This window comes from Cucumis sativus, chromosome 6, assembly GCF_000004075.3.
Source record: "Cucumis sativus cultivar 9930 chromosome 6, Cucumber_9930_V3, whole genome shotgun sequence".
NCBI classification, from domain to species: Eukaryota; Viridiplantae; Streptophyta; class Magnoliopsida; order Cucurbitales; family Cucurbitaceae; genus Cucumis; species Cucumis sativus.
This window is the reverse complement of record NC_026660.2, coordinates 4,014,373-4,039,732: the sequence shown is the minus strand read 5'-3', so window position 1 is coordinate 4,039,732 and position 25,360 is coordinate 4,014,373. Positions and strand designations below refer to the sequence as shown.

The following is a 25,360-nucleotide window of genomic DNA, read 5'->3' as shown; positions in this document are numbered from 1 at the left end:
CGACGAGACACGTGATATCTTTATTAATGTGCTTCTGTTTTACGAGTTTTCTTACTACGATGCTTAACAACATATTCTTTAAAGTTAATATGGCACAACCTAGCGATTGTACTAAAAATAAATAAAGGACTAAGACAACTTTTGATAATAATAATTTTTTCTTTTTTGGGTTAAAATATCATGTTGGTCTATATGTATTTTAATGATTCTTCTATTTAGATATGTGTACTTTTAACAAAACCTAACTTATTGATCTCTTGAATTAGATTTTAAATTTTAGCTCGAGTGCAAAATAACAATAATATTAAAATGAAATAGAATAAAAGTTACCAAGTCATCCTATTTACGGTTAAACAATTGGGTTCTTAAACTTTTAAAAGTGTTAAAATCACAATTGAGTTCTTAAACTTTCAAAGGGTTAAAATCACAATTGAATTCTTAAACCCTAAATTAGATCCATAAAATTACACCACCAAGAATAATTTAATTACATAAATTAGATCCATAAAATTGTATTTATGCAATAGTATGGAAGAGTAGTTCATCTATCTTGGATAGAATGCTCGTTTAGTTTTAATGAGTTGTGATATTATGTTTGATAATATGGAATTTCATCTTTAAACTAATTGACCATGAGATGAACCATCTATCTTACTATGAGTGTGAGTCTTTTTAATTTTTTAAATGTAAGACTCTTAACATCTCAACAGTTAGAAGCAATCGAACAATAGAATACTAACAAAAGACAATACGATCTAAAATAGAGAGAATCGTTGCCATGGAAAAGATGGTGTTGAAGAAGAGTTTTTTGTATGGATGGCCACCTTTTGGAGTCTCAAATTAAAAAATTGACCCATGTTTCAAATTTTGACGAAGGATGGTCTTTTGATGACTTTTTTCGTTATTCGTTCGTGCTCAATGTAATACTCAAATTTCCCACCATATGCCTTTTTCCTGCTCATGAGTAACTTCTCGCTCCCCATCTCGCTTAAGTACCTATTTCTTGTTTTTTTTTATTCTTATGTAGTCCAGAATGTGATCAATGTCTCACACTATTATACATGTTTATATTTTTACTTTCCGTAAATAATTTGACGTTTTTTTTATTAGTAAAAATTTAATATTTTGTTATATTTTAAAACAACCAAAATAAGACGGTTAATTTACATATAGATCAAAACGTGAAAATATTTACAACTCGGATAAAAAAAATCTCACGAAGTCACTATTATTTTTTCATAAATTCAAGACTTGCCCATGTTGTTTTGAATTTTCCAAAACGAATATTAAATTTATGCCCATCTTTTTCATATTAATACTTCCCATTCATATTCCCATCTCTTCTGGTTCGCGATTTCTTCATCTCATTTTCCATAATTTATTCCTTTTTCGTCATCTCTTATCTTCTTTTTTTCGTATTTTTTTCATTACATGATCATGTATCAAAATCTAAACGATCAATCATTTATTCCAAATAAATAGAAATAGATCACTATCACAATCTATCTTAGATAAATAAGAGGTAGATCTAATTATTTACCAAGATGTAAACAGTCATTTACCAAAATCTAAATAATAGTGTATCAATATATAAACAACCTTGGTACAACAACGTACACCAAAATCGCTTATGATACAAGATTGTGTATCAATATCATTTAGGTCATTTAGGTTTAGTACAAGATTTCATAGTCTATTGATAATATTTTCTTATAATTTTATATATTTTGATTAATTTTACTAATTTATTATTTCGTGAGAGTTCGTAATCTATTTTTTTACGGAGTACTTAAAAAAAAATCTAACACGGTGTTTGACAAATAAAATTATAGAAAATCATTTCATTTCAAAGGAATTTCGTTCGTTGTTCGGCCTACCATTTCATGTTGTGGTTCTATTCGTCGTTAATCTGGTAAGAAATTTCGGCAGTGGCTTCGTTAATCAGATCCATTTCCATTCGGATAAACAAAGATTATTTCGAAGTTGAAGAATCTGTTTATCAAACACTAGAGATCGCTTCTATTTTCAGAGTTCAAGTTTTCGTTTAACTACATTGATTATCTCCTCGATTTTCAAGTCTCTTTTGTGTTTCCGATTTCTGTTTAGTGCAAGATGATGGTCGAGGATCTCGGTATCGAAGCAAAGGAAGCTGCCGTACGCGAGGTTGCCAAACTTCTGCCGCTTCCAGAGCTTCTGCAGTCAATTAGTTCGATCAAAGCTGATTATATTACTCGTCAGCAGGTACTTTTTTTTTTTTTTTTAATGAATTTCCATCACATTCTTCAATTCCTGTGTTCCTCTGCGAGATGTGCCTTGAATTTTATCTTGCTTTTTTTTTTTCCAAATTTTTGTGCTGGAGCTTTGTAGTATTCGTACTAATGATAGGACGTAGAGCAAGGAATTCTAATTTTGTTTTATGTTCTGTTGTAAGAGTTGTTGACGACGACATGTCTTTGATTTGGTTTAGTCGAGAAATACCAGAATGCTGCATCCTTGTGATCCTAGTCAGTCTAAAAAATTCTCAATTCCTCACCTAGAGATTTATACTTGATGCATTTCAGAGTTCATAGCACTTGGACTTAAAATCCTACTTCGACCATTTGTTCCCAGGAACATATACAGTCTACAAAAGTTTCAGGAGTTGGTGCTCTTACACTTAAGCTTCCTTAAGCTGAGCTAATTTTTGCTTTCACTTAATTTTTCTAGTAATTGAGTCTAATGTTAGCACGCCAAACCACAATTCTGGTACTCCTGTTCATGTGACCTTCAGAAAGTATGTTCTCCCTTTTTGCCTAGTTTTTCTGTATTTTTTTAAAAAGGAAACTGATCTCTTTATTAAATATATAAGTAATAATAATAAAGAGACAAAGCTCGATGTACATGAGGGATATACAAAGAGCAATAAACTTAAGAATCAATAGGCACATCGGGACATATCAACTAGGTTGACACCCCCTATCCATCATGTCCAACCTAGTTTTTCTGTATAATTGGGGCATTTGATTAAATTTCTTGGTGCAAAGGCAACTTATGTTTTATAGATGAAGTTCTGCAGTTTCTTGTTGCTGTAAACATCGTCTAAATAGGTTTAATTCAACTTTCCAAAGTTATAATGATGCTTATAGTTATTGATTAGGAAATATATTCTTTATAACCTGTTTGTCCAAGCGCAGCCGTTTGTGTAAGGTATTGATTGAGGTGTCCAATTTCGTCTAGGGAGGATGGGGAGTTGGTGGTCCTTTTTACTTGGATGAAATCAAGACGGTGGTTTTTGGGAGTAATAGAAACAAGTTCTTGGGTTTGGATGGTTTTTCCATGGATTTCTCCCAGATAATTGAGATCTAACTAAGGTTGATTTGGGTGGAGTTTTTAAAAAGTTTTTTGAGAGAGGCTTTTTGAATCGTTCTATGGTGGAAGCATTTGTGTGTCTTGTCCCAAAAAAGTAGAATGCTAGTAGGGTGAAGGAGTTCACGCCCATTAGTCCCATAACTAGTATCTATAAGATTCTCGCTAAGGTCCTTGCAAATCACTCAAGGAAAGTGTTGCCCTCGAAAATTTTGGATGGGCAAGGACTTTTTATAGTGGGGAGACAGACTTCGACCAAACTCTTATTGCCAACAAAGCCATTGAGTACTATGGAGCAAATAAAGAGGGAGTTATATCCAAACTTGATCGTGAAAAGGCTTATGATCATGTCAATTGGAACTTTTTGGATAAGACGATGGCGTGATGCAAAAGAAAGATTTGGGTATAAATGGTGGATGAACATATGAGGTTGTGTTAGAAATGTAAAATACTCTATCATCATTAAAGGATCCCTAAAGAGGTCGATTCAGGTTTCTAGAGGGTTAAGGCAAGTAGACGCTTTGTTTCCCTTCTTGTTCTTAATCTTCATGGATGTCTTAAGTCAACTCATTTTAATGGATGTGGAAGGAAACATGATTGAGCCTTTTAGGCTTGGGTTGATGAGGTCGCCTTGTCTCATTTTCAGTTTGCAGCTGATACAATGTTGTTTTGTTCTGGCAATGAGGATTCCTTCTTGGTTCTTTGTGGGCCATGCCCAACTTTATAATTAATATGAGCAAGTGCCAAATCTTGGGTATTAATTGTGATCAAGACAAGCTTAAGAGATGGGCAGATGTGAGTGGTTTCAGGGTTGGTTCCTTTCCTTCCTCTTACCTTGGTCTCCTATCGAGTTGTAACCCAAGGTCCTTGTTTTTTTGGAATCTCATATCTGAAAAAATCCACCAGAGGTTAGCTTCGTGCAAGGAAGGTTATTTCTCCAAATTTGGTAAACTAACTTTGATCAATTCAGTGCTTATTGACATTCCCATTTATTATCTTACCCTAGTTTAGGCTCCTAGTTCGGTTTGCAAGAGCCTTGAGAAGTTCATGAGAGATTTTCTTTAGAAGGGGGTGGATGAAAGGAAGGGTTCTCATCTGGTTAGCTGGGAGGTTCTTAGGCACCCTGTAAACTAGGGAGGGTTGGAGATTGGCTAGTTAAGGCTTTGAAACAATGCTTTGTTGAGTAAGTGCCTTTGGGCTTTTTCCCTTGGGCCTGAATGCTTGTGGTGTAGGATCATTGTGAATGAGCATGAGATCCCATCTTAGCACAAGCCGAGTTCGCCTACAATCATATGAAGAATCAATCAACAGAGAAGTCACCATTTTAAATTGTTTACACTAAATTACCTAGACTAATTGTTGATCTTGCTAACATTCCTTCTAAGGTTGATCGTAGTATGGAAGCCGAAAACATGACGGAAAGGATAACAGAATTGCATAAAGATAGTAACAAATCAACTAGAAAAAATGAATGAGGAATACAAGACACAAGCCGATAAACATAGAAGATTCAAAAAATTCAAAGAAGGAGATCTAGTCATGATATATCTTTGAAAAACAAGACTTCCAGCTGGAAAATACAGTAAATTACAGCCAAAGAAGATAGTACCTTATCGAATAGTAAAGAAATTAGGAGACAACGCATACAAGATTGATTTACCGGATCACAGACATATCGATCCTATCTTCAACATAGCCGATATCTTTGAATACTTATACCCGACCAACTGCATATTTCAGCCTAAAACTCGAGGTCGAGTTTTCCCTAGGAGGAGGGAATTTGATTATTTTAATAGCTGATAGTTGGTTGCTGTGTTTCCTGCTACAGTGGCTGTCTTTTATTTACTATGTGTTCTAATTTTAGTTAGTATTTCCTGGGCTTTAATTCTAGTGTCAACTGGTTGTGTAGGTGCCAAGTCACCTATTGTCCATAGTATAAAGCACAGGCTGTTATTATTTTAATTCAGAATATTAATAAAAATTCCCAGATTTCTTGTTTCTGTGTTTACTCCTCCAAGAGTCCATCATTTGGTCAGAAACTCTATGATGTTTAGTTCAAATAGCTGGCGAGAGGGATAATTGTGCGATGCTTGGAACTTCCTCTTCCATTTGCCTCGAGAGGCCGCCTTTTGTGGTTGGGTGGGGGGCTGGGTTATGGTATATTTGGGTGAGAGGGAAAATGAGGTGTAGGAACTCTTGGGAGATTTTGGTTCTCTAGGCAAGATCTTACTTAGTTTGAATCCCTTTCTATAGAAAGTATGTTTTGGTGGTTTTCTTTGTATGCCCTTTTGTTCTTTCAGTTTTTCTCAACTGATTCTATAAAAAAAACATGTTTTGCACAACTGAAGCTCAATTGCTGGTATTCTGACGTTGTATGCATTTGTTATCCTACTTTGTTTGTTAGGCGAATGATGCTCAGCTCAGTACAATGGTTGCAGAGCAGGTACAACTGACAACTTTTTCCCATAGTTTTGAAGAGATATGTTGTCTCACCATTGTGTATTACCATATTTACTATTGAACCAAATATTTTGAGACACAGTTGAAGATAGGGGAGCTTGTGTTTCTGAAATGGTATTGCTTTCCCAAAATGAATGTAGGTTGAACAAGCACAAGCTGGACTGGAGTCACTTTCTTTATCTGAGAAGACAATAGACCAGCTTCGAGAAAACTTCATTTCGATCGAGAAGTATGAAAATAGATGCATTAGAGTTCAAATACAAATTTTATTCAAGCATTTTGACAACTCAATTGCCATGTGCATTCAGGTTATGTCAAGAATGCCAAACATTAATAGAGAACCATGATCAGATAAAACTTCTTAGCAATGCAAGGAATAACTTACTGACAACCTTGAAGGTCAGTAGCCTTCTTCGTAACTACAAATTTAAAATTGAATATACGCTTGAATGATTTATGTGGCTCTCTTTTCATCTTTGTTCTTGTTATTTTCACTATTTTAGGTGTTTATTGAAGTCTAGTTGTATAACTTGAGAATTTTTTTGTAAATTGAACTTATACCATTGGGGTTGCAATTGCATTAAGTACTCAGACCATTAATTTAACAAGCTAACTATCAACTTTTTTTGTAACGAAATCTTACACATCCTGCATGAAATACTAAATCTAAAATCAATCCTCTCTATAAGCTCAAGATCTTTTTAACTGTATATATTTATCTATTTGTTTTCTTGATGGTGGTTAGCTGCACTTATACAGTGTTATAGAACTAATACTTGAGCCTTCAATAGGATGTTGAGGGTATGATGTCCATATCTGTTGAAGCAGCTGAGGCCCGTGATTCTTTGAGTGATGATAAAGAGCTTATAAACACCTACGAGGTGAAGTAGCTCTATTGTTATTTTTAAGTTTGAAAAAGTTATCTCGTCATTTAGGAAATCTATGCATTCTTTTTAAAAGATTGAACAACGCAGTATCTTCATGTAGCTTATCATGCATTTATATTTTGGCCCTTATAGTTTCTTCCTATTTTATGCACACTTGTCACAGAGGCTAACTGCACTTGATGGGAAACGGAGGTTTGCTTTAGCAGCTGCAGCATCTCACAAAGAAGAGGTTGGAAGACTAAGGTATCTGTCCTGTTCTGTTCTGTATTGTTTTTGTTTATGTATTCCTCTGTATATAGATCTATCATGTTTCCATTAGGCAATAAAAAAACTTCTAGGTAGTTGCAATCACATGCAAATATCTCTTAGTTTGGAAGGAAAGGAATTCTTGAATCTTTCAAGGCAAAGAAAAATCCCACATGGAGTCCTAGAAGCCTCTCTTTTTATGACTCTTACATGTTGTAAATCCTTTTAACAGCTATGACTTAAATTCTTTGCTATCCAACAGGAGAAGCTTTTTGCAATCTTTTTGGATGGTTTTCTCTTTTTTATCATATCATTTAATTAATGAAATTGGTTCCTATCCAAAAAAGTTGAATATCTGATTTTTGTTTTCTTTTGATCTTTATAAATTTTATATCTGTGACTTTGTTGCTTGGTTTGAGGGTCTGACCCTTCCTCGTTTTGTACATTACATAGTTTTAATGAAACAATATCTAGAATAATTATATGATAATGGAACTTAATGATAGACTTAAGTGGCTTACTTGTTTGGTAGACCGGTAGCATTAGAAGTTCTTAAAGGAACTAGCTTTGGTTGGTGGGACAATGGTAAGACAACAGAGAGAATAATACTTCAATCTTTTGAAACTTCCGGTGGTATTAGCATGGCAAACAATTACAGTTATTAGGATGATACCATGTTGACATTTTATGTTTCATTTCGCTTCAATTTATATTTTAAGATCATTTTTTTCTAATATTTTTGTGAATTTAAGTTTCTTAATATATATATATATATATCATTTTATAAATCTTCTTCTCTTGCTACATAGCGTGGTGTTCTATGCTTCTAATCTTTGGAATTAACAACAGAGAATATTTTGAAGATGTAGACCGAACCTGGGAAACATTTGAGAAGACGTTATGGGAACATGTATCCAACTTTTATAAACTTTCAAAGGAGAGGTACAGTGTGTACAATTTCAGTGCCATTGTTAAATTTAATTTTATGCACACAATCTTGTCTTTTTGTTCTCTTTTGTACTGTTGTCTCTTATTACTTGAACTTTTAGTTTTTCACCCAAAACAAATGCTTGATTACATTTCTATATCAGAGACACTTTTTTGCCAATAAACATTTTTTTTGTTTTTGAAAAGGAGAGTGTCTCTTTATTATTTCATAATAAACTCAAAGTACAAGAGATAACCATCATTAGTAGCTGAATGCACATGGCCATTGAGTTGTCAAATAAACTCAAATGAGTTTATTATGTCAAAGTAGAATTTGTTATCTCAAAGTACAAATTCTGTAACCTACTCATCAGGTTATTTCATAATAAACTCAAAATACAAGAGATAACCTTAAAAAACCCGTAAGTTACAGAATTTGTTCATTATTAAAGTTAAAGCTTCATTAGTAGCTGTCCATGATTTTGATCCTTTTAACACTCTTTTTCTAACTGTGTAAAATTTCCATTCTGCAGTCCACAAACATTGGTTCGTGCTATAAGGTAATGTCTACATTGACATTTTGCCAATCTTGGGTTGAATTTTGTTTATTAATTCAGTTAGAACGATCATTCAGACATATGTTTTGGATCTCATGCTGGCATTTGATTTGGAGATGATGAAATGTAAAGAAATCCTCAATTAATTGTTTTGTTTAATTCTTTAAATCCAGTGAACTTCATATACCAGTTTTTGGAAAACCCTTGATGGGTTTTTTCATGATAGCTAATGTTATTGATGGAAATGATTTAATGTGTAATTTGTCAATCATACCTTTTCAGAGTCGTTGAAATGCAAGAAATTCTCGATCAACAACTTGCTGAGGAAGCAGCTGAGGCCGAGGGAGGTGGCGCAATGGCGACAGTAGCAAACCCTCGCAGAACTACAAAGTAATTATTTTAACATATTTTACTCATTTTTTGAGATTTAATGTTGTTTATGCTAATCAATCAATTTTCAATTGATCAAACCAGAAAAACCACGACAGCAACAGCTTCTTCTAGAAACCTTACACAACAAAAACTGAAGGCTCAGGGAAAAGCATACAAAGACAAATGTTATGAGCAAATAAGGAAGACTGTTGAAGGAAGGTTTAGTAAACTTTTGACGGAGGTATTTCTCTATCAAATTTTGTATGGGAAAGAAAAATGAAATATAATTTGCAAGGAAAATTGCAAAAACCACTCCTGAAGTCCGGTGATAATTGCAATAATACTATCAAACTTTCAATTGTAAAAATCGAGCCCAACTTATACAAGTGTTAAGATTGGATCTAGTTATAGAAATTGTAACAATTGTACAAGTTCAAGGGTTCAATGTTTATCATTTGGGGGTCCAATATCTACCATTATGATAAGTTTGAGGGTCAAATTTTAACACTTATATAAGTTTGAGAGCTCAATTTTAACACTTATATAAGGGTGTACTTGCAACTACCACTATACTTTAGAAGTGTTTTTTGCAACTTCCCTATATTTACTTTCCTGGCTTCTTGTAAATGAATCTCATGAAAATTAATTCTTCAGCATGTTTTTGAGGACCTGAAGGCAGCTTTAGAGGAAGCTCGAACGGTATGCATCATATATTGTAATCCTTCTAGTGTTTTTTCCCCTTTTTTTGTTATTACTATTATGCATCTCTGATTTGGAATGAGGATCAGCAATTATGTTCTCGGTGTAAAATTAAAGCCAGATATTGATGGGTTAAACTTGGCGGTGTTGTAACTTCATGAATGTTTTGTTCTGTACCTGTTGGTTGTGATCCAAAATGATAGAAGATGTCTGAGTAAACCCTAAATGGAGAAAAATGAGAAATAATTGTTGCACCATCAAATCCGAGAAGCAGGTTGCATTGCACCTGAAGTTGGCCTAGTTACCAAGTTTCTTTGTATCAAGAAAGCTTGAGATTGAACCAGCATAGCCTTTTGGCTTGATTTTGAATAAGCTTTGGATGCTGTAGGTTGATAATCAGTAGAATCATTGAAACGGCAAAAGAATCTAATAAGTGGATACATGAGGACATTAAGATCATAGATTTTGCCTCTACTAATTGGAAAGGTTACAAGATTTTCTAGAAGCTATCATCAATGTTTAGGCTAAATATATTAGTCCCTAATATTGAAATATTTTTCTAGTTTATCTTTGTTGAGTGATACAATATTAAATTGGCCTTCACCTACTAGCTTAAACTTTTGGGTCAATTGGTGATTTAAGATGGTATCAGAATAGGTGGTCAAGAGAGGTTCTATGTTCAAGCCCCTACAATGTTATTTCTTCCCCAATTGAATTCCACTTGTTGGGCTTTCTTCATATATCAAATCCACAAGTGTGAGGGAGTGTTGAGTGATATAATATTAAATTTGCCTTCACCCACTAGCTTAAGCTTTTGAGTCAATTGTGATTTAAGAGTCTGAAATCTCTTAAAAGTTTCAGCCACTATTTAATGCTCAGACTTTTTCTCAAACAAGTTTTTATTGTCTCAAAATGTTAAAATTAACTAACAAAATCAAGATGTTATGTCAAAATATACTTCACCAATTGAGTAGAAAAGTACTAATTAGATGAAATAGACATAGCATTAACTATAAATAAAAAGTTCTCTTTTCGTACCACTTAGCATGTAGTAACTTGCATGCCCAAAATTTATTTCTTGTTGCAAAAACACACACACACACACACACACACAAAAACACAATAACACAATAACAAACAAACAGAAAAGCTGTTGAAAATTGGTTTCCTAACCATTGACAACCTTATAAGAGTTGCCAATTTTAAATCCATATATTCTCATTCTGTTGATATTTAGTGGTTCCATTTCAAGGATTTAACTGAGAGTTTATTGTTGTAGTGCAATAAGTAAGCTTCTTCTAGTATCATATTCATAATAATTCATTCTCTTAATCTTCCTCTGGCCATTCCAATTTTTCATGTTTCAGATTGGAGAAGAGCTTGGAGATGTTTATGACTATGTGGCTCCTTGTTTCCCTCCAAGGTTTGCTGATATTGTTCCTCCCCTCAAGATTTATTCATTCATTCATGATCAATTTTTATGAAACCATAGGTTCATTAAGTGACAAAAGAATCCCAGTACCTGTATTTGTGCCTCATTTTGGCTTGTATGGAAAATATAATTTGAAGATTATCTTTGAAGTTTCTTAGAAGCTCACAAGACACCTTGTTTCTTTGGATAAAACTATCATTTTATCTTTTATAAATATTAAGTTACCAATTTCTGATTGTATGCTTTTGTAGATATGAGATATTCCAACTCATGGTTAATCTATACACTGAAAGGTTTATTCAGATGCTCAGATTACTCAGTGACAGGGCAAATGAATTGACCAATATAGAAATTCTAAAGGTATTTGTTTTGTCTAAACAGTCATTTATTTTATATATTTGGTTCTTTTTTGGGGCGATGAATGTTGCCTTTTGAGATTCTTTGCAAAGTGGCTGGCCCTATGTGTGGACAATGGCAGAGAAGGTGGCTTTTTTGGTTTTGATTGGATACACTACAATAACGTAGAATTTTACTTCAGTTATATGGATTGGTAGGGGATCTCACAGTAATTTGCTTCTTAGTTAGATACTTCCCGTTGATGTTTCATTTTGAGTGGAACAAAAACTTGTGCCGAGGATTCTGTGAAATGCATAGCTTGATTAATTCATAGAGTTTGTGGTGATGTGGATCCTTGTCCATTGTTTTACAAGGCACCTTGCGGTGTGCGCATCTGCACCAGACTCAAATCTAGCATGGAAGAAGGTGCACAATAAGTGTGTGTCTTCCTGTGAAGCCTCATGACCTTAAGCCCTAGGCTTTAGGGTTTCTTTTGTTAAGGGTTTAGGGTTTTGTGCTTGCATTTAGAGAGTTTGTGAGCAATGGTTTTTTTCGACACTCCCAGTTACTTTATATATATTTTTTAATATATAGTGCACAAGAAAACGGAAGAAAAAGGTCTCATGCTTAAGCCCAGAAGGCTATTGTGCTAATGCGCTTTGAGCTTTAGAAACACTGTCCCTACAGAAAAAGAGTGAATTTATCCCTAGCTTTTGTTATAATATTTTATAACATATTGCACCAGATGGGTTGACTCTGGAATTGTGAATAAACTGTTTTCGGATATTTATTATTGAGCACTCTAGGTAGTATTTGTATCATACATACTTTTCACTTATAGATTCCTTGCAAAGAAATCAAAGTGTGCAGTTATTTGCTAAATTTTCCAGTTCCTTGTTTAGAAATTTACAAGAGATCTTAGTTTCTAAATTCTACTCTTCTTCCTTCACTATTGGAGTTAGGTGACAGGTTGGGTTGTAGAGTATCAAGAGAATCTAATTGGACTAGGTGTTGATGAGTCCCTGGCTCAAGTATGTTCTGAGAGTGGTGCTATGGATCCTCTGATGAATTCTTATGTTGAAAGAATGCAAGCTACTACAAGGGTAATAATTCATTTATAATAATTTAACGGCAATGATGTTGGAGTCATTGATCATTTTCAGCTGTTATCATTGTTGCTTTTTATGGTTCCTAGAAATGGTACTTGAATATCTTGGAGGCTGATAAGGTTCAACCACCGAAGAAAACGGAAGATGGCAAGCTGTATACACCTGCTGCTGTTGATTTGTTTAGGATCCTAGGTGAGCAAGTGCAAATTGTTCGTGATAATAGCACAGATGTGATGCTTTACAGAATTTCATTGGCAATTATTCAGGTGAGAGACATAACTTTGCACTCATGATTGAACTCTAGCTACTACTTTTACTTCGGTGATACTTCAGAATTAGACTGTTTTCCTATTGTTGCTTCAATAACATGAGGAATTCTTCTCACACCTTTGGAGACACGTTCTCTAGTAAATGAATGAACATGTAGATATCTTTGAAAGATTCTTGGCTTTAGTATTACTCTTTTTTTCCCCACTTTTTGTATAATGTTTATTTGATTGTTGCAGTTTAAATTTTATCATATTATGTCATGCACTTTTTTCCCTGTTACTGGTATAACCCTTTTTTAGAAAGCTATTATACCATTTTTAAATGGTAAAGAGATGCTTTTGATATATCTATATTTTTTGTCCCAAGGTAATGATTGATTTTCAAGCAGCTGAGAGGAAGAGACTTGAAGAACCTGCTTCAGAAATTGGTTTAGAACCTTTGTGTGCAGTGGTTTGTTTTTTTTCTCCTATGTAGGATTTATTATATTTTCAAGACTTAAGCTGGACCACGCTCTTACTACTTGATATTGAAAATGCCTTCAGATAAACAACAACTTGCGTTGCTATGATCTTGCCATGGAATTAAGTACTAGCACAATTGAAGCTCTCCCTCAGAATTACGCTGAACAGGTGATGCGATGGTGATCTCTTTCTGGGTTTACTTTTCAATATTATCTTGTAGGTTAGTGGTTCTTTTAGATGTTTTCCGTGTTAAATAAAATTTGTTATTTATTCTGTTGAAAATCCAGTCTCCTAATGATTTTTTTAACCTCCCTATTAATTAATTAACAACCACTAACCTATTTTTGGACTTAATTTGTAATCTTTTATTTAATAGAAAGTATCATGATTTGGATAATGTTCGTTAGCTTGTTTTCCTATTTCCAGTTTGGTTTACAATTGGATTATGAAAAAGTGAGAATCTAGTTAAAGTTTTCGATTGTACTGGGTGTCTGTTTCCTCTCTTAAATACTATTGTGATTGTGATTGTGATTTGATGCAAAACTTGTGGAGGCGACTTGTAATTCCTTGGACACTTGGCGATATCTCATCTTTTTCCTCTTTCTTTTTTTGTGCATCTACTATTAGTAATAAAATCTTTTGTTTACTAATAATCGTCAGCATTTTATTTGAGTTTGGTTTGTTTCTCATATTTTACAGATAAATTTTGAAGATACTTGTAAAGGTTTCCTAGAGGTTGCCAAGGTACCTGATCCTATGAGAATTACTTTTCCTACAGTTCTTTGTGGTCTCTTTATTTTAATCCTCTCCCACAAGTTTATTGTATTTATGTTTGCTTATGCACAAGTATGTTATATTTCTCATATTGATGCTAGGAAGCTGTGCATCTTACCGTCAGTGTAATTTTTGAGGATCCTGGAGTGCAAGAGTTACTCGTCAAGCTTTATCAGAAGGGTAATATTCCTTCTCTCTGCATCATAATTTTCTCTAAGTTACGCAGTATTTGCATTGTAGTCGGTTCAAAGAATATATTGTTTAAGATCATATGAATGCATAAGCGGTAAGGAAATTTTCGCCTTCTACAGACTAGGAGTTGTAGAAATTTTTAGTGTCTTATGTAGTGCATTGACATATAATTGTTGTAAGAAATATATACCACAGAAATATTGACAAATATATTTTTGATTGCTTACGGGTTATCTCTTTCCACACCATATATTGTTTCTGATGTAAATGAAAATGGTTCTCCCTTCTCATCTATTTGTTTCAGTAATATATGTTTCTTTCTGTACTCTGTCTAATGTTTTTTTTCCCTGTTAGTTCTTAATCCATTAAATGTTTAAAACCAATTTGAATGGACACGTGCAATTTTTAATGTGTATTAATGACTTCCCTTACACAAGTTACCTCATTCCTATGTTAGAATGGTGCGAAGGGCTTGTTACTGAATACCTAGTCGCAACGTTTGGAGACTATTTTACAGATGTGAAGATGTAAGTTCTCATTTTCTTCTACTTTAGTCTTCTTGTACTAAGCATTACGAACCCCCCCCCCCCCCCCCCCCCAAAAAAAAAAAAAAGAAAAGATATTGAGTCGTGAAAAGAATCTAGGATTGAAATTTAGACTCTGCAGTACATTAATGATCACAAACTCACTTGTGTTTAACTCCAAAGGTTGAAATTTAGACTATAAAAGAGACTTCTTATAGAAAATAAGCTACCATGCATCATACACCAGTCTTAGATTGAGTTTAGTCTAACTTCCCTTTTCTTTCTTGGAGAAAACTTTCCGTCATGCTAACCGATATAGAAAAACCCCCAGAATGCTCATTATGTTTCCACAGGAAATCCATCATATATATAAGAAGGCATGAATTCTAGAATTGCATCACAGATATTTTATACATGAATTCACCATTATGTTCTGCTGGTTTTTTCCCTAAAGATGCAGATAATACTATCAATTTGTAGAGCATAAAATTATGTACAAGTTGGTTTTTCAATGTTTGCTTTCTACCATATAAATTGTGATTACGATACACATTACACTGTTTATAGGTATCAAAGCTTGACAATCTTCATATATCATTTTTAATTATGAAGGTATATTGAAGAACGATCATTCAGAAGATTCGTTGAGGCTTGCTTGGAGGAAACTGCCGTTGTCTACGTAGATCATTTGCTTACACAGGTTTTACTCTGGCATAATAAATCACTCTTCTAAGTTCTCAACACTTAATCTCGACTTCTTATTCCTGTACGATTTGATTATCTAAATACAATCTTGTGGATTTTGATTCTAGAAAAACTACATAAAGGAAGAAACTATTGAGCGGATGAGGCTGGATGAGGAGGTCCTCATGGACTTTTTTAGAGAGTATATAAGCATCTCTGTGAGTAATCCGCACATTTCTATTTAAATGTTCCTACTGCATTTGTGCATTTTATTATCACATAGATAAAAAGATAAATGCTTTTTTCTTCTTAAGCTTCTTTTTCTTGATTCTTCCTTCTGTAACAGAAAGTTGAAAGCAGAGTAAGGATACTGAGTGATCTAAGGGAACTTGCTTCTGCCGAGAGTTTAGATACTTTCACGCTCATATACACAAATATCCTTGAGCACCAACCAGATTGCCCGGTAAAACTTCTACTTAGTTTTCGATATATCTTGGTTGTTACGTCTGCAAAGTATCTTGGGTTTGAATTGCTCGTATATCAACTTGCTGCAGCCCGAGGTGGTCGAGAAGCTTGTTGGACTTAGGGAAGGCATACCTAGAAAAGATGCTAAAGAGGTATTCTTCACTACTTTTTACGATCATATTTTATATGTTATGAACACGACTAACATGTCGATCCAAAGTTAATTATCGTACTCAACATGAATGCAAGATAATGTGAAAAGGGAAAAGAAATGATACAATTCTTAAAATATGGGAGTAAAAAAATGAGTTTTAATATGGGAAAAGTGAAAGGGTGGTGTTACATTTTGAACAGGTAGTACAAGAATGCAAAGAAATATATGAGAATTCCCTTGTTGGAGGAAATCCCCCAAGAGCAGGGTTTGTATTCCCAAGGGTCAAATCCTTAGCACAGTCTAAAGGATACATCTGGAGGAAGCTTACTTAGTATATATCATCTCCCAATTCTTTTTTAACTTGCTTCATTTTTCTTCATACATCACCATTTATTATTATTTTTCAACTCTTTGTTCTCTCTACCTTTTAGTTCTTCCTTTTTCTCTCCTTTTTTCTTTTTTGAAATTTTCTGTGTAGAATAATGTGTATATTTGTCTCTGTGTTAATTTTCTAAGACAGTAAAAGTAAGAAACGCTCAAGTGATTCATTATGAAATAAGTACAAATAAACAAAACAATAGTGAAAAGTAGGGAGGAGAGAAAGTAAAGAAAAGTAATTGAACACAAACGGTCTCTCTTAAAAGGCACTACTACACATGTCACACCATTATAGGTTACAATATGGGATTCGATGGGATGTATATTTCTAATTTGAAATATATATTTATTTATTGTTTAGAAAAATTTATGGTTAAATTGCAAATTTGATTTCTATTGTTTTGAGAAAGTTTAAATTTAATACCCATCGTTCTAAAACTTATAATTTATTCTCTGTGGTTTGGGATTGTTGATGGAGTTTTATCAAATCATATAAACTAAATTTTGGTTTTTAAAATTATAGGAACTAAATTCTAATTTTTTTTTAAACTATAGGAATCAAAATTTAAATTTAACTAAAATTATGTTTTGGGAAAACCTCACTAGGTTTGGAAACTTGGAGCTTGATGCATAACTTTAAATGCTTGTGCCCTTCACCCTTTTTTTTAGTACAATAAAGAGGGAAATTTGAATCACTATCTTGTTAGTCACTAATACAATTAGACTTTTTTTTCGAGTGTCCTGCTTTTTCAATTAATTGAAGTTTTCACTTCTCTTAGATATGAGTCTAGATATGAGTTCAATGAATTAATGAAACAAACCAATAGATATAAAGTGTCTTAAGGTCGGTTTGGAATGACTTTAGAAAAAAAACGTTTTTAAAAAATGCATTTCATTTAAATATATTTTCTAAAAAGTTTTTAAAATAAAGACACGTGTTTGGTAACTTTTTTCAAAAGTGTTTTTAAGTAAAACTAAAATTATTTTATTAATATTAAATTACAAAAAAAGGAGGTGGTGGTGGTCAGAGTTGTTCGACGATTGTCAAAGACAATAATCGGTGGCCAACTGCGTCACTGAAAAATGGTTATTGAAAATTGGTGGTAGGTGGTAGCATGAAACAATCACATGAAATGGAGATCAAAACACGATGATCGAAGGTTGGTGGTAATGGTTATTAATTTTGTTGTAATTTAAAATTAAGGATAGTTGCAAATTTAGTAATTAAATTCAAACTAATTAAGTATATAGCAACATTTTAAAAAAATTGTAAATATAGTAAAATTTGTCAAATCTATCAATGATATAGTCTATCACTCATGTTGTAAAAATTGGTCTATCATCGATAGATCATTGTAAAAATTGGTCTATCACCGATAGATCATACAAGTCTATCTTTGCTATATTTGCAACTTTTTTAAATGTTGTTATATCCTTAATTATTATTTCTCAAATAGTCATCCATTACCATTACCTTTAAAATTAATAGAAACAATTTTATTTAAAACATATTTTGTTGGAAGAATGTATTTTCAGTTGACTAGAAAATAAAGCCTAAGTCAACAAGAAATGGCAAAAGGTGAATAAGAGGAAGCACAACTTTTCAAAACGAAAAAGAAACAAAACAATGTGTCCACTACACCTATATTAGCGGTGGAATAAAACCTTTCAATAAATTGTAGAAAATGACTTGAATTCATCTTTGCCTTCACTTCTCCAATTTTAATGGTGGAATAAAATCTTCCAATAAACTATAGAATATTATTTCAATTGGGAACAGCAAGACCAATTTTTTCTACACTCCACTCCTTGATACAACAAACTTTTATTGATTGCTTACCAAATGAGATAAAATGAAAAAAATCATATAATTGCAATTTCACTTTTAAATTTTCGATTATAAAAATTAAACCTCTCGAAAGAAATTGGACTTTCAAATTTACAATAGTGATAGAAATTAAATTCTTAGGTTCTGTTTTGTAACGATTCAATTTCAACTTTTATTTTTGTTTTTTCTGTTTCTAAAATTTTTGTTTGTTGAAAACAAAATTCATATATATTTGGTGACTGTTTTTTGTTTTTTAAAAACAAAATGTATTTTTTTAAAATGTTTATTTTCTTCGTTTTCAATTTTCCTCCTTAATTTTGTAAACAAGTTCCTTAATTAATTGAATGAGTTATAAAAACACATTTTTTTAAATTTTAATTTTCAACAACAAAAAATATAAAGAAAAAAAAAGGTTATCAAAGATGCCTTAAATTGGATCTCGATACTTATACAATTGTTAATGTAAGTTTACATGTTCAATTTTTACACTTGTATAAGTTTAAAGACTCAATTTGTAGGATTGAAAGTTTAAGATAGGATTTTAATTATCACTATACTTTAAACGTGATTTTTACCATTTAAATCTCAACATAAAGAAATTTTAAAAAAAAATCCCGAACCTCTTGGTAAGTCATTAAAGCTAATATGAGCCATTAGTGACATTCATTTAAGTGAAAAGTATATAATCGAGAATATTGAAACATCGAAAAGAAAAAAATATGAATTGAAAATTTTAAACAATATAGAATAAATTGGAAAAACAAATCAAATCAAAACATATATTCTACATAAACATGTTATCGATAACAGCTATGCCATTAAAAGCATTAAAACACCAATAATAATAATAATCTTCCTAACATTCTTTTTACTATTGACAACGACTTTCATTTTCTCGTAACATACTTTTTACCATCGACAATGACTTTCATTTCATTTCATTTTTTTCTTTCAATCTAAAACTACTTCTAAATTCTTACTAGATTGCAAAACTAAGCTTAGTTATCTAAGTAGCATGACTATTTATGTAGAAGGAGGAAGTTTGAATCTTTCCAAACCTAATTTAAGTTGGCTATCAAAATTTAAATTTTCTTTTGATCAAGAGAAAGATTGAGTTGAACTAATTCAATGTTTAGTTAAAGTTAATTAATACTACAACCACATGATAGTTGATATGATTAAAATTGGGCTTCTTTCAAATTCAAGAAAATTCAATATGACGTTGATTTATTTGTTGTGTTCCAAAACTCCAAAATGCATCTATCCATTGTATTATAATAGGAACGAATCTATTAATGCTAAAACGAAACTATACGACAATGTGATGAAGGAAAGGTTTCGAAAAGATGCTGGTCAATGTAAACTTATTCATGTCCATTTATGTACGTTTTAGAAAACAAACTTGTTAGTTTTACGAGTACTTGGACGACTTGTTCAATTCAAATAAGCAGATGGGTGACGAGGAAGATTCAAACGATGCAAGTTGGTACAACAATTGTGGCAGAAATATGTAAACCTTAACCTCCCAAATGGGAAAAGATAGTATCTAAATGGACCTGAAAAATACCTTCATCTATCATATAAATAATATAGAAAATGGAAATTTTAACAATTATACAATTATAATGAAGTTACTAACTTATTACAACTTTGTTGGGCTTGCACCCTCAGCAACAAAACAAAACTGAACAATGATTTACAAAATATTTTTACAGTTAAAAGTGGAAAAATAACTTGAAGAAAAGACTTAATTTTTACAACACCGTGACTAGGAACTATAAAGCTTTCTAGTAAGATTTGAGCAAAATATTTGCACCTAAATCTGTGTAAGAAGCTTCGAATATGGAATGAACTAGAAGTTAGTCGTACCTTGATTGGAGGAGGGATGAACTTGTTTTCTCAATCTTGCTGCCACCAGGAGTCATGTCTAGTGCAGCATGAGATGACGAAAATGAGGCCGGTGTTTCGGTTGTGGGTGTGGTGGAGAAATTGCTCAAATTGCTGCTGATATAAGTGCTTGTTGTTCCACTTGTGGAAACCATGGATGTTACTTTTGGTGCAGGAGGCCTCTCGATGTCGATGACTCCATCGATCATCTGCACGACTTTTCCCATCGTTGGCCTCTGAGACGGTTGCTCCTGGATGCACCAAAAGCTCACCTGAACCACCCTACTAACTTGGTCCATATCAATCTCTTGATCCACAAGTCTTTTGTCAACAATTTCTATGAGATTTCCTTTTTCGAACTCTTCGTAAGCCCACAAAGAGAACCGCTTGTGATTTGTTTCTGCAGAAACATCGAAATTCCTTCGTCCACTCACGATCTCTAAAAGAACCATACCATAGCTGAAAACATCAGACTTCGAAGTCAGTGGCAGATTTGCTAGCCATTCAGGTGCCAAATATCCCCTCGTCCCTCTTACGCTAGTCAAGGTTCGATATCTGTGATCTTTCATATTAATGAGCTTTGCCAGACCAAAATCTGAGACTTTAGCATTTAAATGCTCATCTAAGAGTATGTTCTCTGGCTTTATATCACAATGAATGATGCAATCACGGCACTCCTCATGAAGATATGTGATCCCCTTGGCAGTTCCAACAGCGATTTTGAAACGATCTTCCCAGCTAAGGAACTTCCCAGATTGCCCTTCTTCTCCCTTGAATATCAATCCATCAAGAGAGCCATTCTTCATGAGCTCATATACTAATAGCCTACGCCGTCCTTCTGAGCAAAAACCAACCAATCTCACCAGATTCAAATGGTGTGTGCTACTTATAGTTGCTACCTCCATCCTAAATTGCTTCTCTCCCTGCTCAATTCCCTCGAGTTGTTTCACTGCCACAACTGTCCTATTAGTAAGAACCCCTTTATAAACAGCACCAAATCCACCAGCTCCAAGCTTGTCCTTGAAACCGTTCGTCACACGATGGAGTTCTTTATATGAGAACTGCACTGGAGCACCAGAAGCATACTCAAGAAGAGTATATTGGCTGGACATCCCTCCAAAATTGGAGGTGTGTCTACAACACCACCACCATAAACCAGCCTCAAAAGCAATCATGGCAAAAAGGGTAACCAAAACCACAACAGCCAAAACCCAAACCTTCACCTTATCACCTGGCCTCGAAACATCAGAAGATTCCAGTTGGTTTAGGTCCACATCCCCACAGACCTTGAGGAATGAAGTGCTTGGCAAAGCAGGACTTTGATATCCCCTAATAAAACCTGAAGGTATGTAATAACAAAACCCACTCCCATCTGATGGTGCAGTAGAAGAATCACAGGCAGCACTTTGTCGACAATTCGATTGACACCCCGATATCTGCATGGAGTACTGTTGTATGCCTGTAAAATTCCATGGATATTGTAAAAGCTTTGTATTCTCCAATGGTAACATGTTAATGCCATTGCTACAATTTCCGAGATCCAACTTCCTCTTACATCCTTTCTTCCAATCATTTGAATCAAAAGGTTCAAAATTTGCAGATGGGCAATTACAAATTGGACTTCTATCATTATAACTACAAATACTAAGTTCCCCACAAAACCCAAATATCTGACATCTATCAGAAACAGCTTCCCATCCTGTTGTTTCAGACCCACTTCCTCTAACAACACTATGAATCTCTAAATTTCCATCACTTGTTAACTTTAGAAACCTAAAAGTAGTCTCAGCATTTTCAGCATAATCATTGCTATAAGCTACAAATGAACCAGCTGGTATTCTTGTATCAAAAACAGCCAACATCCCAATAGAATGTAAGCGTAAACTAGGAGAATTCAAAGTTCCACCGATCGATGTATTTAACCCATGATTCCAATAAATAACATCACCTTCATCTCCATTCCAAGTCAGAGTTATATTCCCAACATCAAGTAGTTTAAAAGAATACTGACCAGATCGCAGTACCATTCCCAAAGTAAAATTCTGCGATGGAACAATCGTATCCGTCGGATGATCGAACGAAGACCAAACCGGCTGGGAACTACTATTTAGAAGAACGAGGTTGCCGGTATCCTCGAGCACAGCGGAGGAAACGCCAAGGCCAGTAGTGTGAGATTCCCAAACAACGGCACCAGAACCACTGACGAGACGGAGGTTACCGTCAGATTGAAAGTGAAGAGCACTGGAAGCATCCACTGTAGCGCCGCCACCAGCAGACCATATAGTAGGAACGCCACCAGTGAAGACTATGCCGGCTTTAAAAGAAGAAGAACCCAATGGAGTGAAACTCAAAGAGAAATCTCCATTAGAGGAATTCCAGGCCTGATTGGGATCCGAAGCTCTCAAAGAAGAACCTAGAGTTATAGCAGCCTCCGAGAAAGACACTGCAAAAGCAAAAGCAATAAAGCAAGGAAACAAATGGGTATGGAAGTTCATTTTTCTTTTCAATCGTGATGAAGAGAACAGAAGGTGGTTTCAATTTTCAAATTTGCGAAATCCGGTCATAAACACCAAGGAAATGGACGGGAAACGGTCGGAAAAGTAAGAAACTCCGATGAAAACGTGAAGATAATGGATTGTCGAAAGGGGAAATCGAAAGATTTAAAGAAAATGGAGAGGAAGAAAAATGGGAAACATGTGGAAGGAGAAGAGTGGAAAATGGAAATGGATTCATTGGATTGTTGTTTGATTGTAGAGTGGTTGAATCTTTGTTTCTTCACCAGTGGTCAATTTTCTTGGGTCAGAAACTTCAATTTTCTTTTCTACCAAACACTGTTTATGAAAATTTAGATATTTAATTTTGCCCTAATTTGTGGGGTTTTGATTTGGAGCCATTTGTTTTGTTCAATCCTAATTCTCAACTCAAACCTGTGATCTTCCCCTTTTCTTCTTTTCTTATTACATTCAAATATTCAAATTACTTCATACACTTAGTTAATGCAATCTCTATACTTTTACTCTAATTTTAATCAACATTGCTTTTACTTCTTTTTTTAAACTAAAGTGCTTTCAAAGATAGTCAAGATTTGTATTGTAAATTTGAAAAAATAATAATAATCAAAGTTTTAGTTACCAAATTTGATGCCTAGAGGTTGATTGGTCACAAAAGTCCACTCAATCATAGATGCTTTTTTAATTGATTCAACACTATTTCATTTAATACATCATTGTTATTGTATAAATACAATAAGAAAAAAAGAATAGTATTGGGTTGAATGAGAAAGATCACCCTATGGAATTAAATAAGTTGTATTTTACTAAATTACATAAAAACAATATAGTAGGTCAACTTTTTGTTGCATAGAAACAGTCCAACATAACTTTCAAACCAATTTTTTCTTATGTTAAAATCAAATTTAATTATTATCAATGGTTATATATCATCACTAATATTTGGCCTTTTTGTACTCATGCTTTATTTAAAAAAAGAAACTGAGTTAGATTTGTTACTTGCTTTTTTTTAAGTTTAGAGAAATTTGTTCGGAACATGAGACATATGCAGCAGAATAAAGATCAAAATACATCTAAAATATTTAGAAATTAACATGTCAAAACTACTCTAAGTAAATGAAATTAGGTTTAAAGAAAACTTACTTTCCTTGCTTCCAAATTCCTCAATATCTCCTCGTGAACATGAACTGGTGTTGATTTGCTATTTTTGAAGTTAGAACTTGATGGTGGACCCGATAAGTGAAGAAAATTGAGAGAGAAATTATGGAAATTGAAAGGGGAACCAACTTTTGGTTAAGAAAGAGAGTTGGGAAAAAATGGTGAAATTTTGAATAATTTCGAAAAATAAGTTTCTCAAAATGAATCTTCAAAACAATTTTATAGAAAAATTACATGCAAAATGCATTAAAAAAATACATTTACCTATGATCAATAGCTCATTCTCTCCCAATTTTAATGAGCTATGTGTTCACATCTTTCGTAGACACTTATCCCACAAAGTGTTAGTATGATTATTCAACAAAATGTTGAATTTTTTCACTAAGGGCAATACGGTCATTTGATTATTCTGACCATTCAAGCCGAAATCAAACTTTTACCTTTTCAAGTCAAAAGTCAATATTTTGACTTTTTATCATTTTGTTCATCTTGACTAATTTCTACCTCCCGAGCATGAATCCACATTCATTTTTCTGAAATTCAAATCACAGTTGAATATAAAATCAGTCAAAGTTTGACTTTTCAATGTTGACTTTTTATAACTTTGACCATTTTCATCAATTTCGAGCTTTCGAATATGAATCAGTATTCATATTTTAATATTTAAATCACATTTAAACATAAAGTATCTATCTCAAACTTATAATCGACAATTATATCACATATATTCGTCAGTTTCTCTCTCTTTACCTAATTCGAACAATTTGAATTATTCCAACATATTGTTCTAAGTTAATTCCACGTGAGCTAGCAGGGAAACCTAATGGACATATAGATCATGGGTTCCAATGATCCGAGATTAACTTACTAAACTCTTTTAGACCAAAATAATCAACATCTGTTAACTAACGGGTCATTCCACTAAAGTATCGTGGTTGCACTCTCCTCACCATAGATATATTTGTGTCCATGATCTAATATAACCATGATTAGTAAATTAATCATTCACAGATTGTTCGTAACCTCGGTTGGGTCAAAATAACGTTGTACCCTCGAGATTACATCTTGCTCCTTAAGTCCCACTGATCCACACTATTGGACAATTGCTTTAAGGTCCAACGTAACCTTTATAAACTGAATCTCTCTTGGGTTAATAAGAGGATGAGGTCCCTTGTTCAAGACTTGGATTCAGTTTTTAAGAGAACAGCCTATTTATTCACCCTAAAGCGAGTAAGAGTGAATTTCGTCTTGCACCCCATGTCCCTAGCTATCCACCCGGTCTTACTTCTGAAATTGAAGGTTTATTGAACCAGCGTTGTTGAGATGCTCTCACCTATGCAGATCTAAGGATAATTCCTTTTGAACAGAAGTTCATAGTTAGATCAAGATTAAGATTAAGTTACCTAGGTCATCAATAATCGAAATAGTTAGTTTTGTATAGTCTATAGTGTTGTAACTTAAAAGTGACTATTTCATGGTTCCAAACTTAGGTAAACTCTTTACATAAGATACCCCCACTTTCATGTCTCTACATGAATAATTTAGAATTACATCGTTTGTACTAACTACAACGGGTCGCATCCATAGTGTCCCCAAAATAAGGTGACAAATCTTATTCATATACTATAAATCGTTTAGGCTATATACTCGAACTTGATCCACGCTTATGTTCTTACATAAAGTTCAAGTCTACACTAGATAGCCT

General features: G+C 33.5%; 2 protein-coding genes across 2 annotated transcripts; one reads left to right on the top strand and one right to left on the bottom strand.

The window, feature by feature from the left end:
- The first annotated feature begins 1,777 nt into the window (after positions 1-1,777).
- On the top strand, positions 1,778-16,450 carry LOC101216723 (exocyst complex component SEC6). The gene is made up of 26 exons (XM_004140889.3): positions 1,778-1,912; positions 2,107-2,241; positions 5,750-5,788; positions 5,946-6,034; positions 6,114-6,204; positions 6,597-6,686; positions 6,856-6,935; positions 7,788-7,880; positions 8,399-8,425; positions 8,705-8,812; positions 8,897-9,035; positions 9,449-9,493; positions 10,861-10,916; positions 11,177-11,285; positions 12,224-12,364; positions 12,457-12,636; positions 13,007-13,090; positions 13,183-13,269; positions 13,801-13,845; positions 13,977-14,055; positions 14,525-14,594; positions 15,204-15,291; positions 15,404-15,493; positions 15,622-15,738; positions 15,830-15,892; positions 16,095-16,450. The coding sequence occupies exons 2-26, from the start codon at positions 2,113-2,115 to the stop codon at positions 16,224-16,226; spliced, it is 2,271 nt and encodes a 756-aa protein (XP_004140937.1). The 5' UTR covers positions 1,778-1,912; positions 2,107-2,112; the 3' UTR covers positions 16,227-16,450.
- A 3,201-nt stretch (positions 16,451-19,651) lies between these two features.
- Positions 19,652-22,838, bottom strand: LOC101211415 (G-type lectin S-receptor-like serine/threonine-protein kinase At1g34300). Its single transcript, XM_004140952.3, has one exon. It carries the CDS (start codon positions 22,480-22,482, stop codon positions 19,960-19,962), a length of 2,523 nt encoding a protein of 840 aa, XP_004141000.1. The 5' UTR covers positions 22,483-22,838; the 3' UTR covers positions 19,652-19,959.
- Between the last annotated feature and the right edge of the window lie 2,522 nt (positions 22,839-25,360).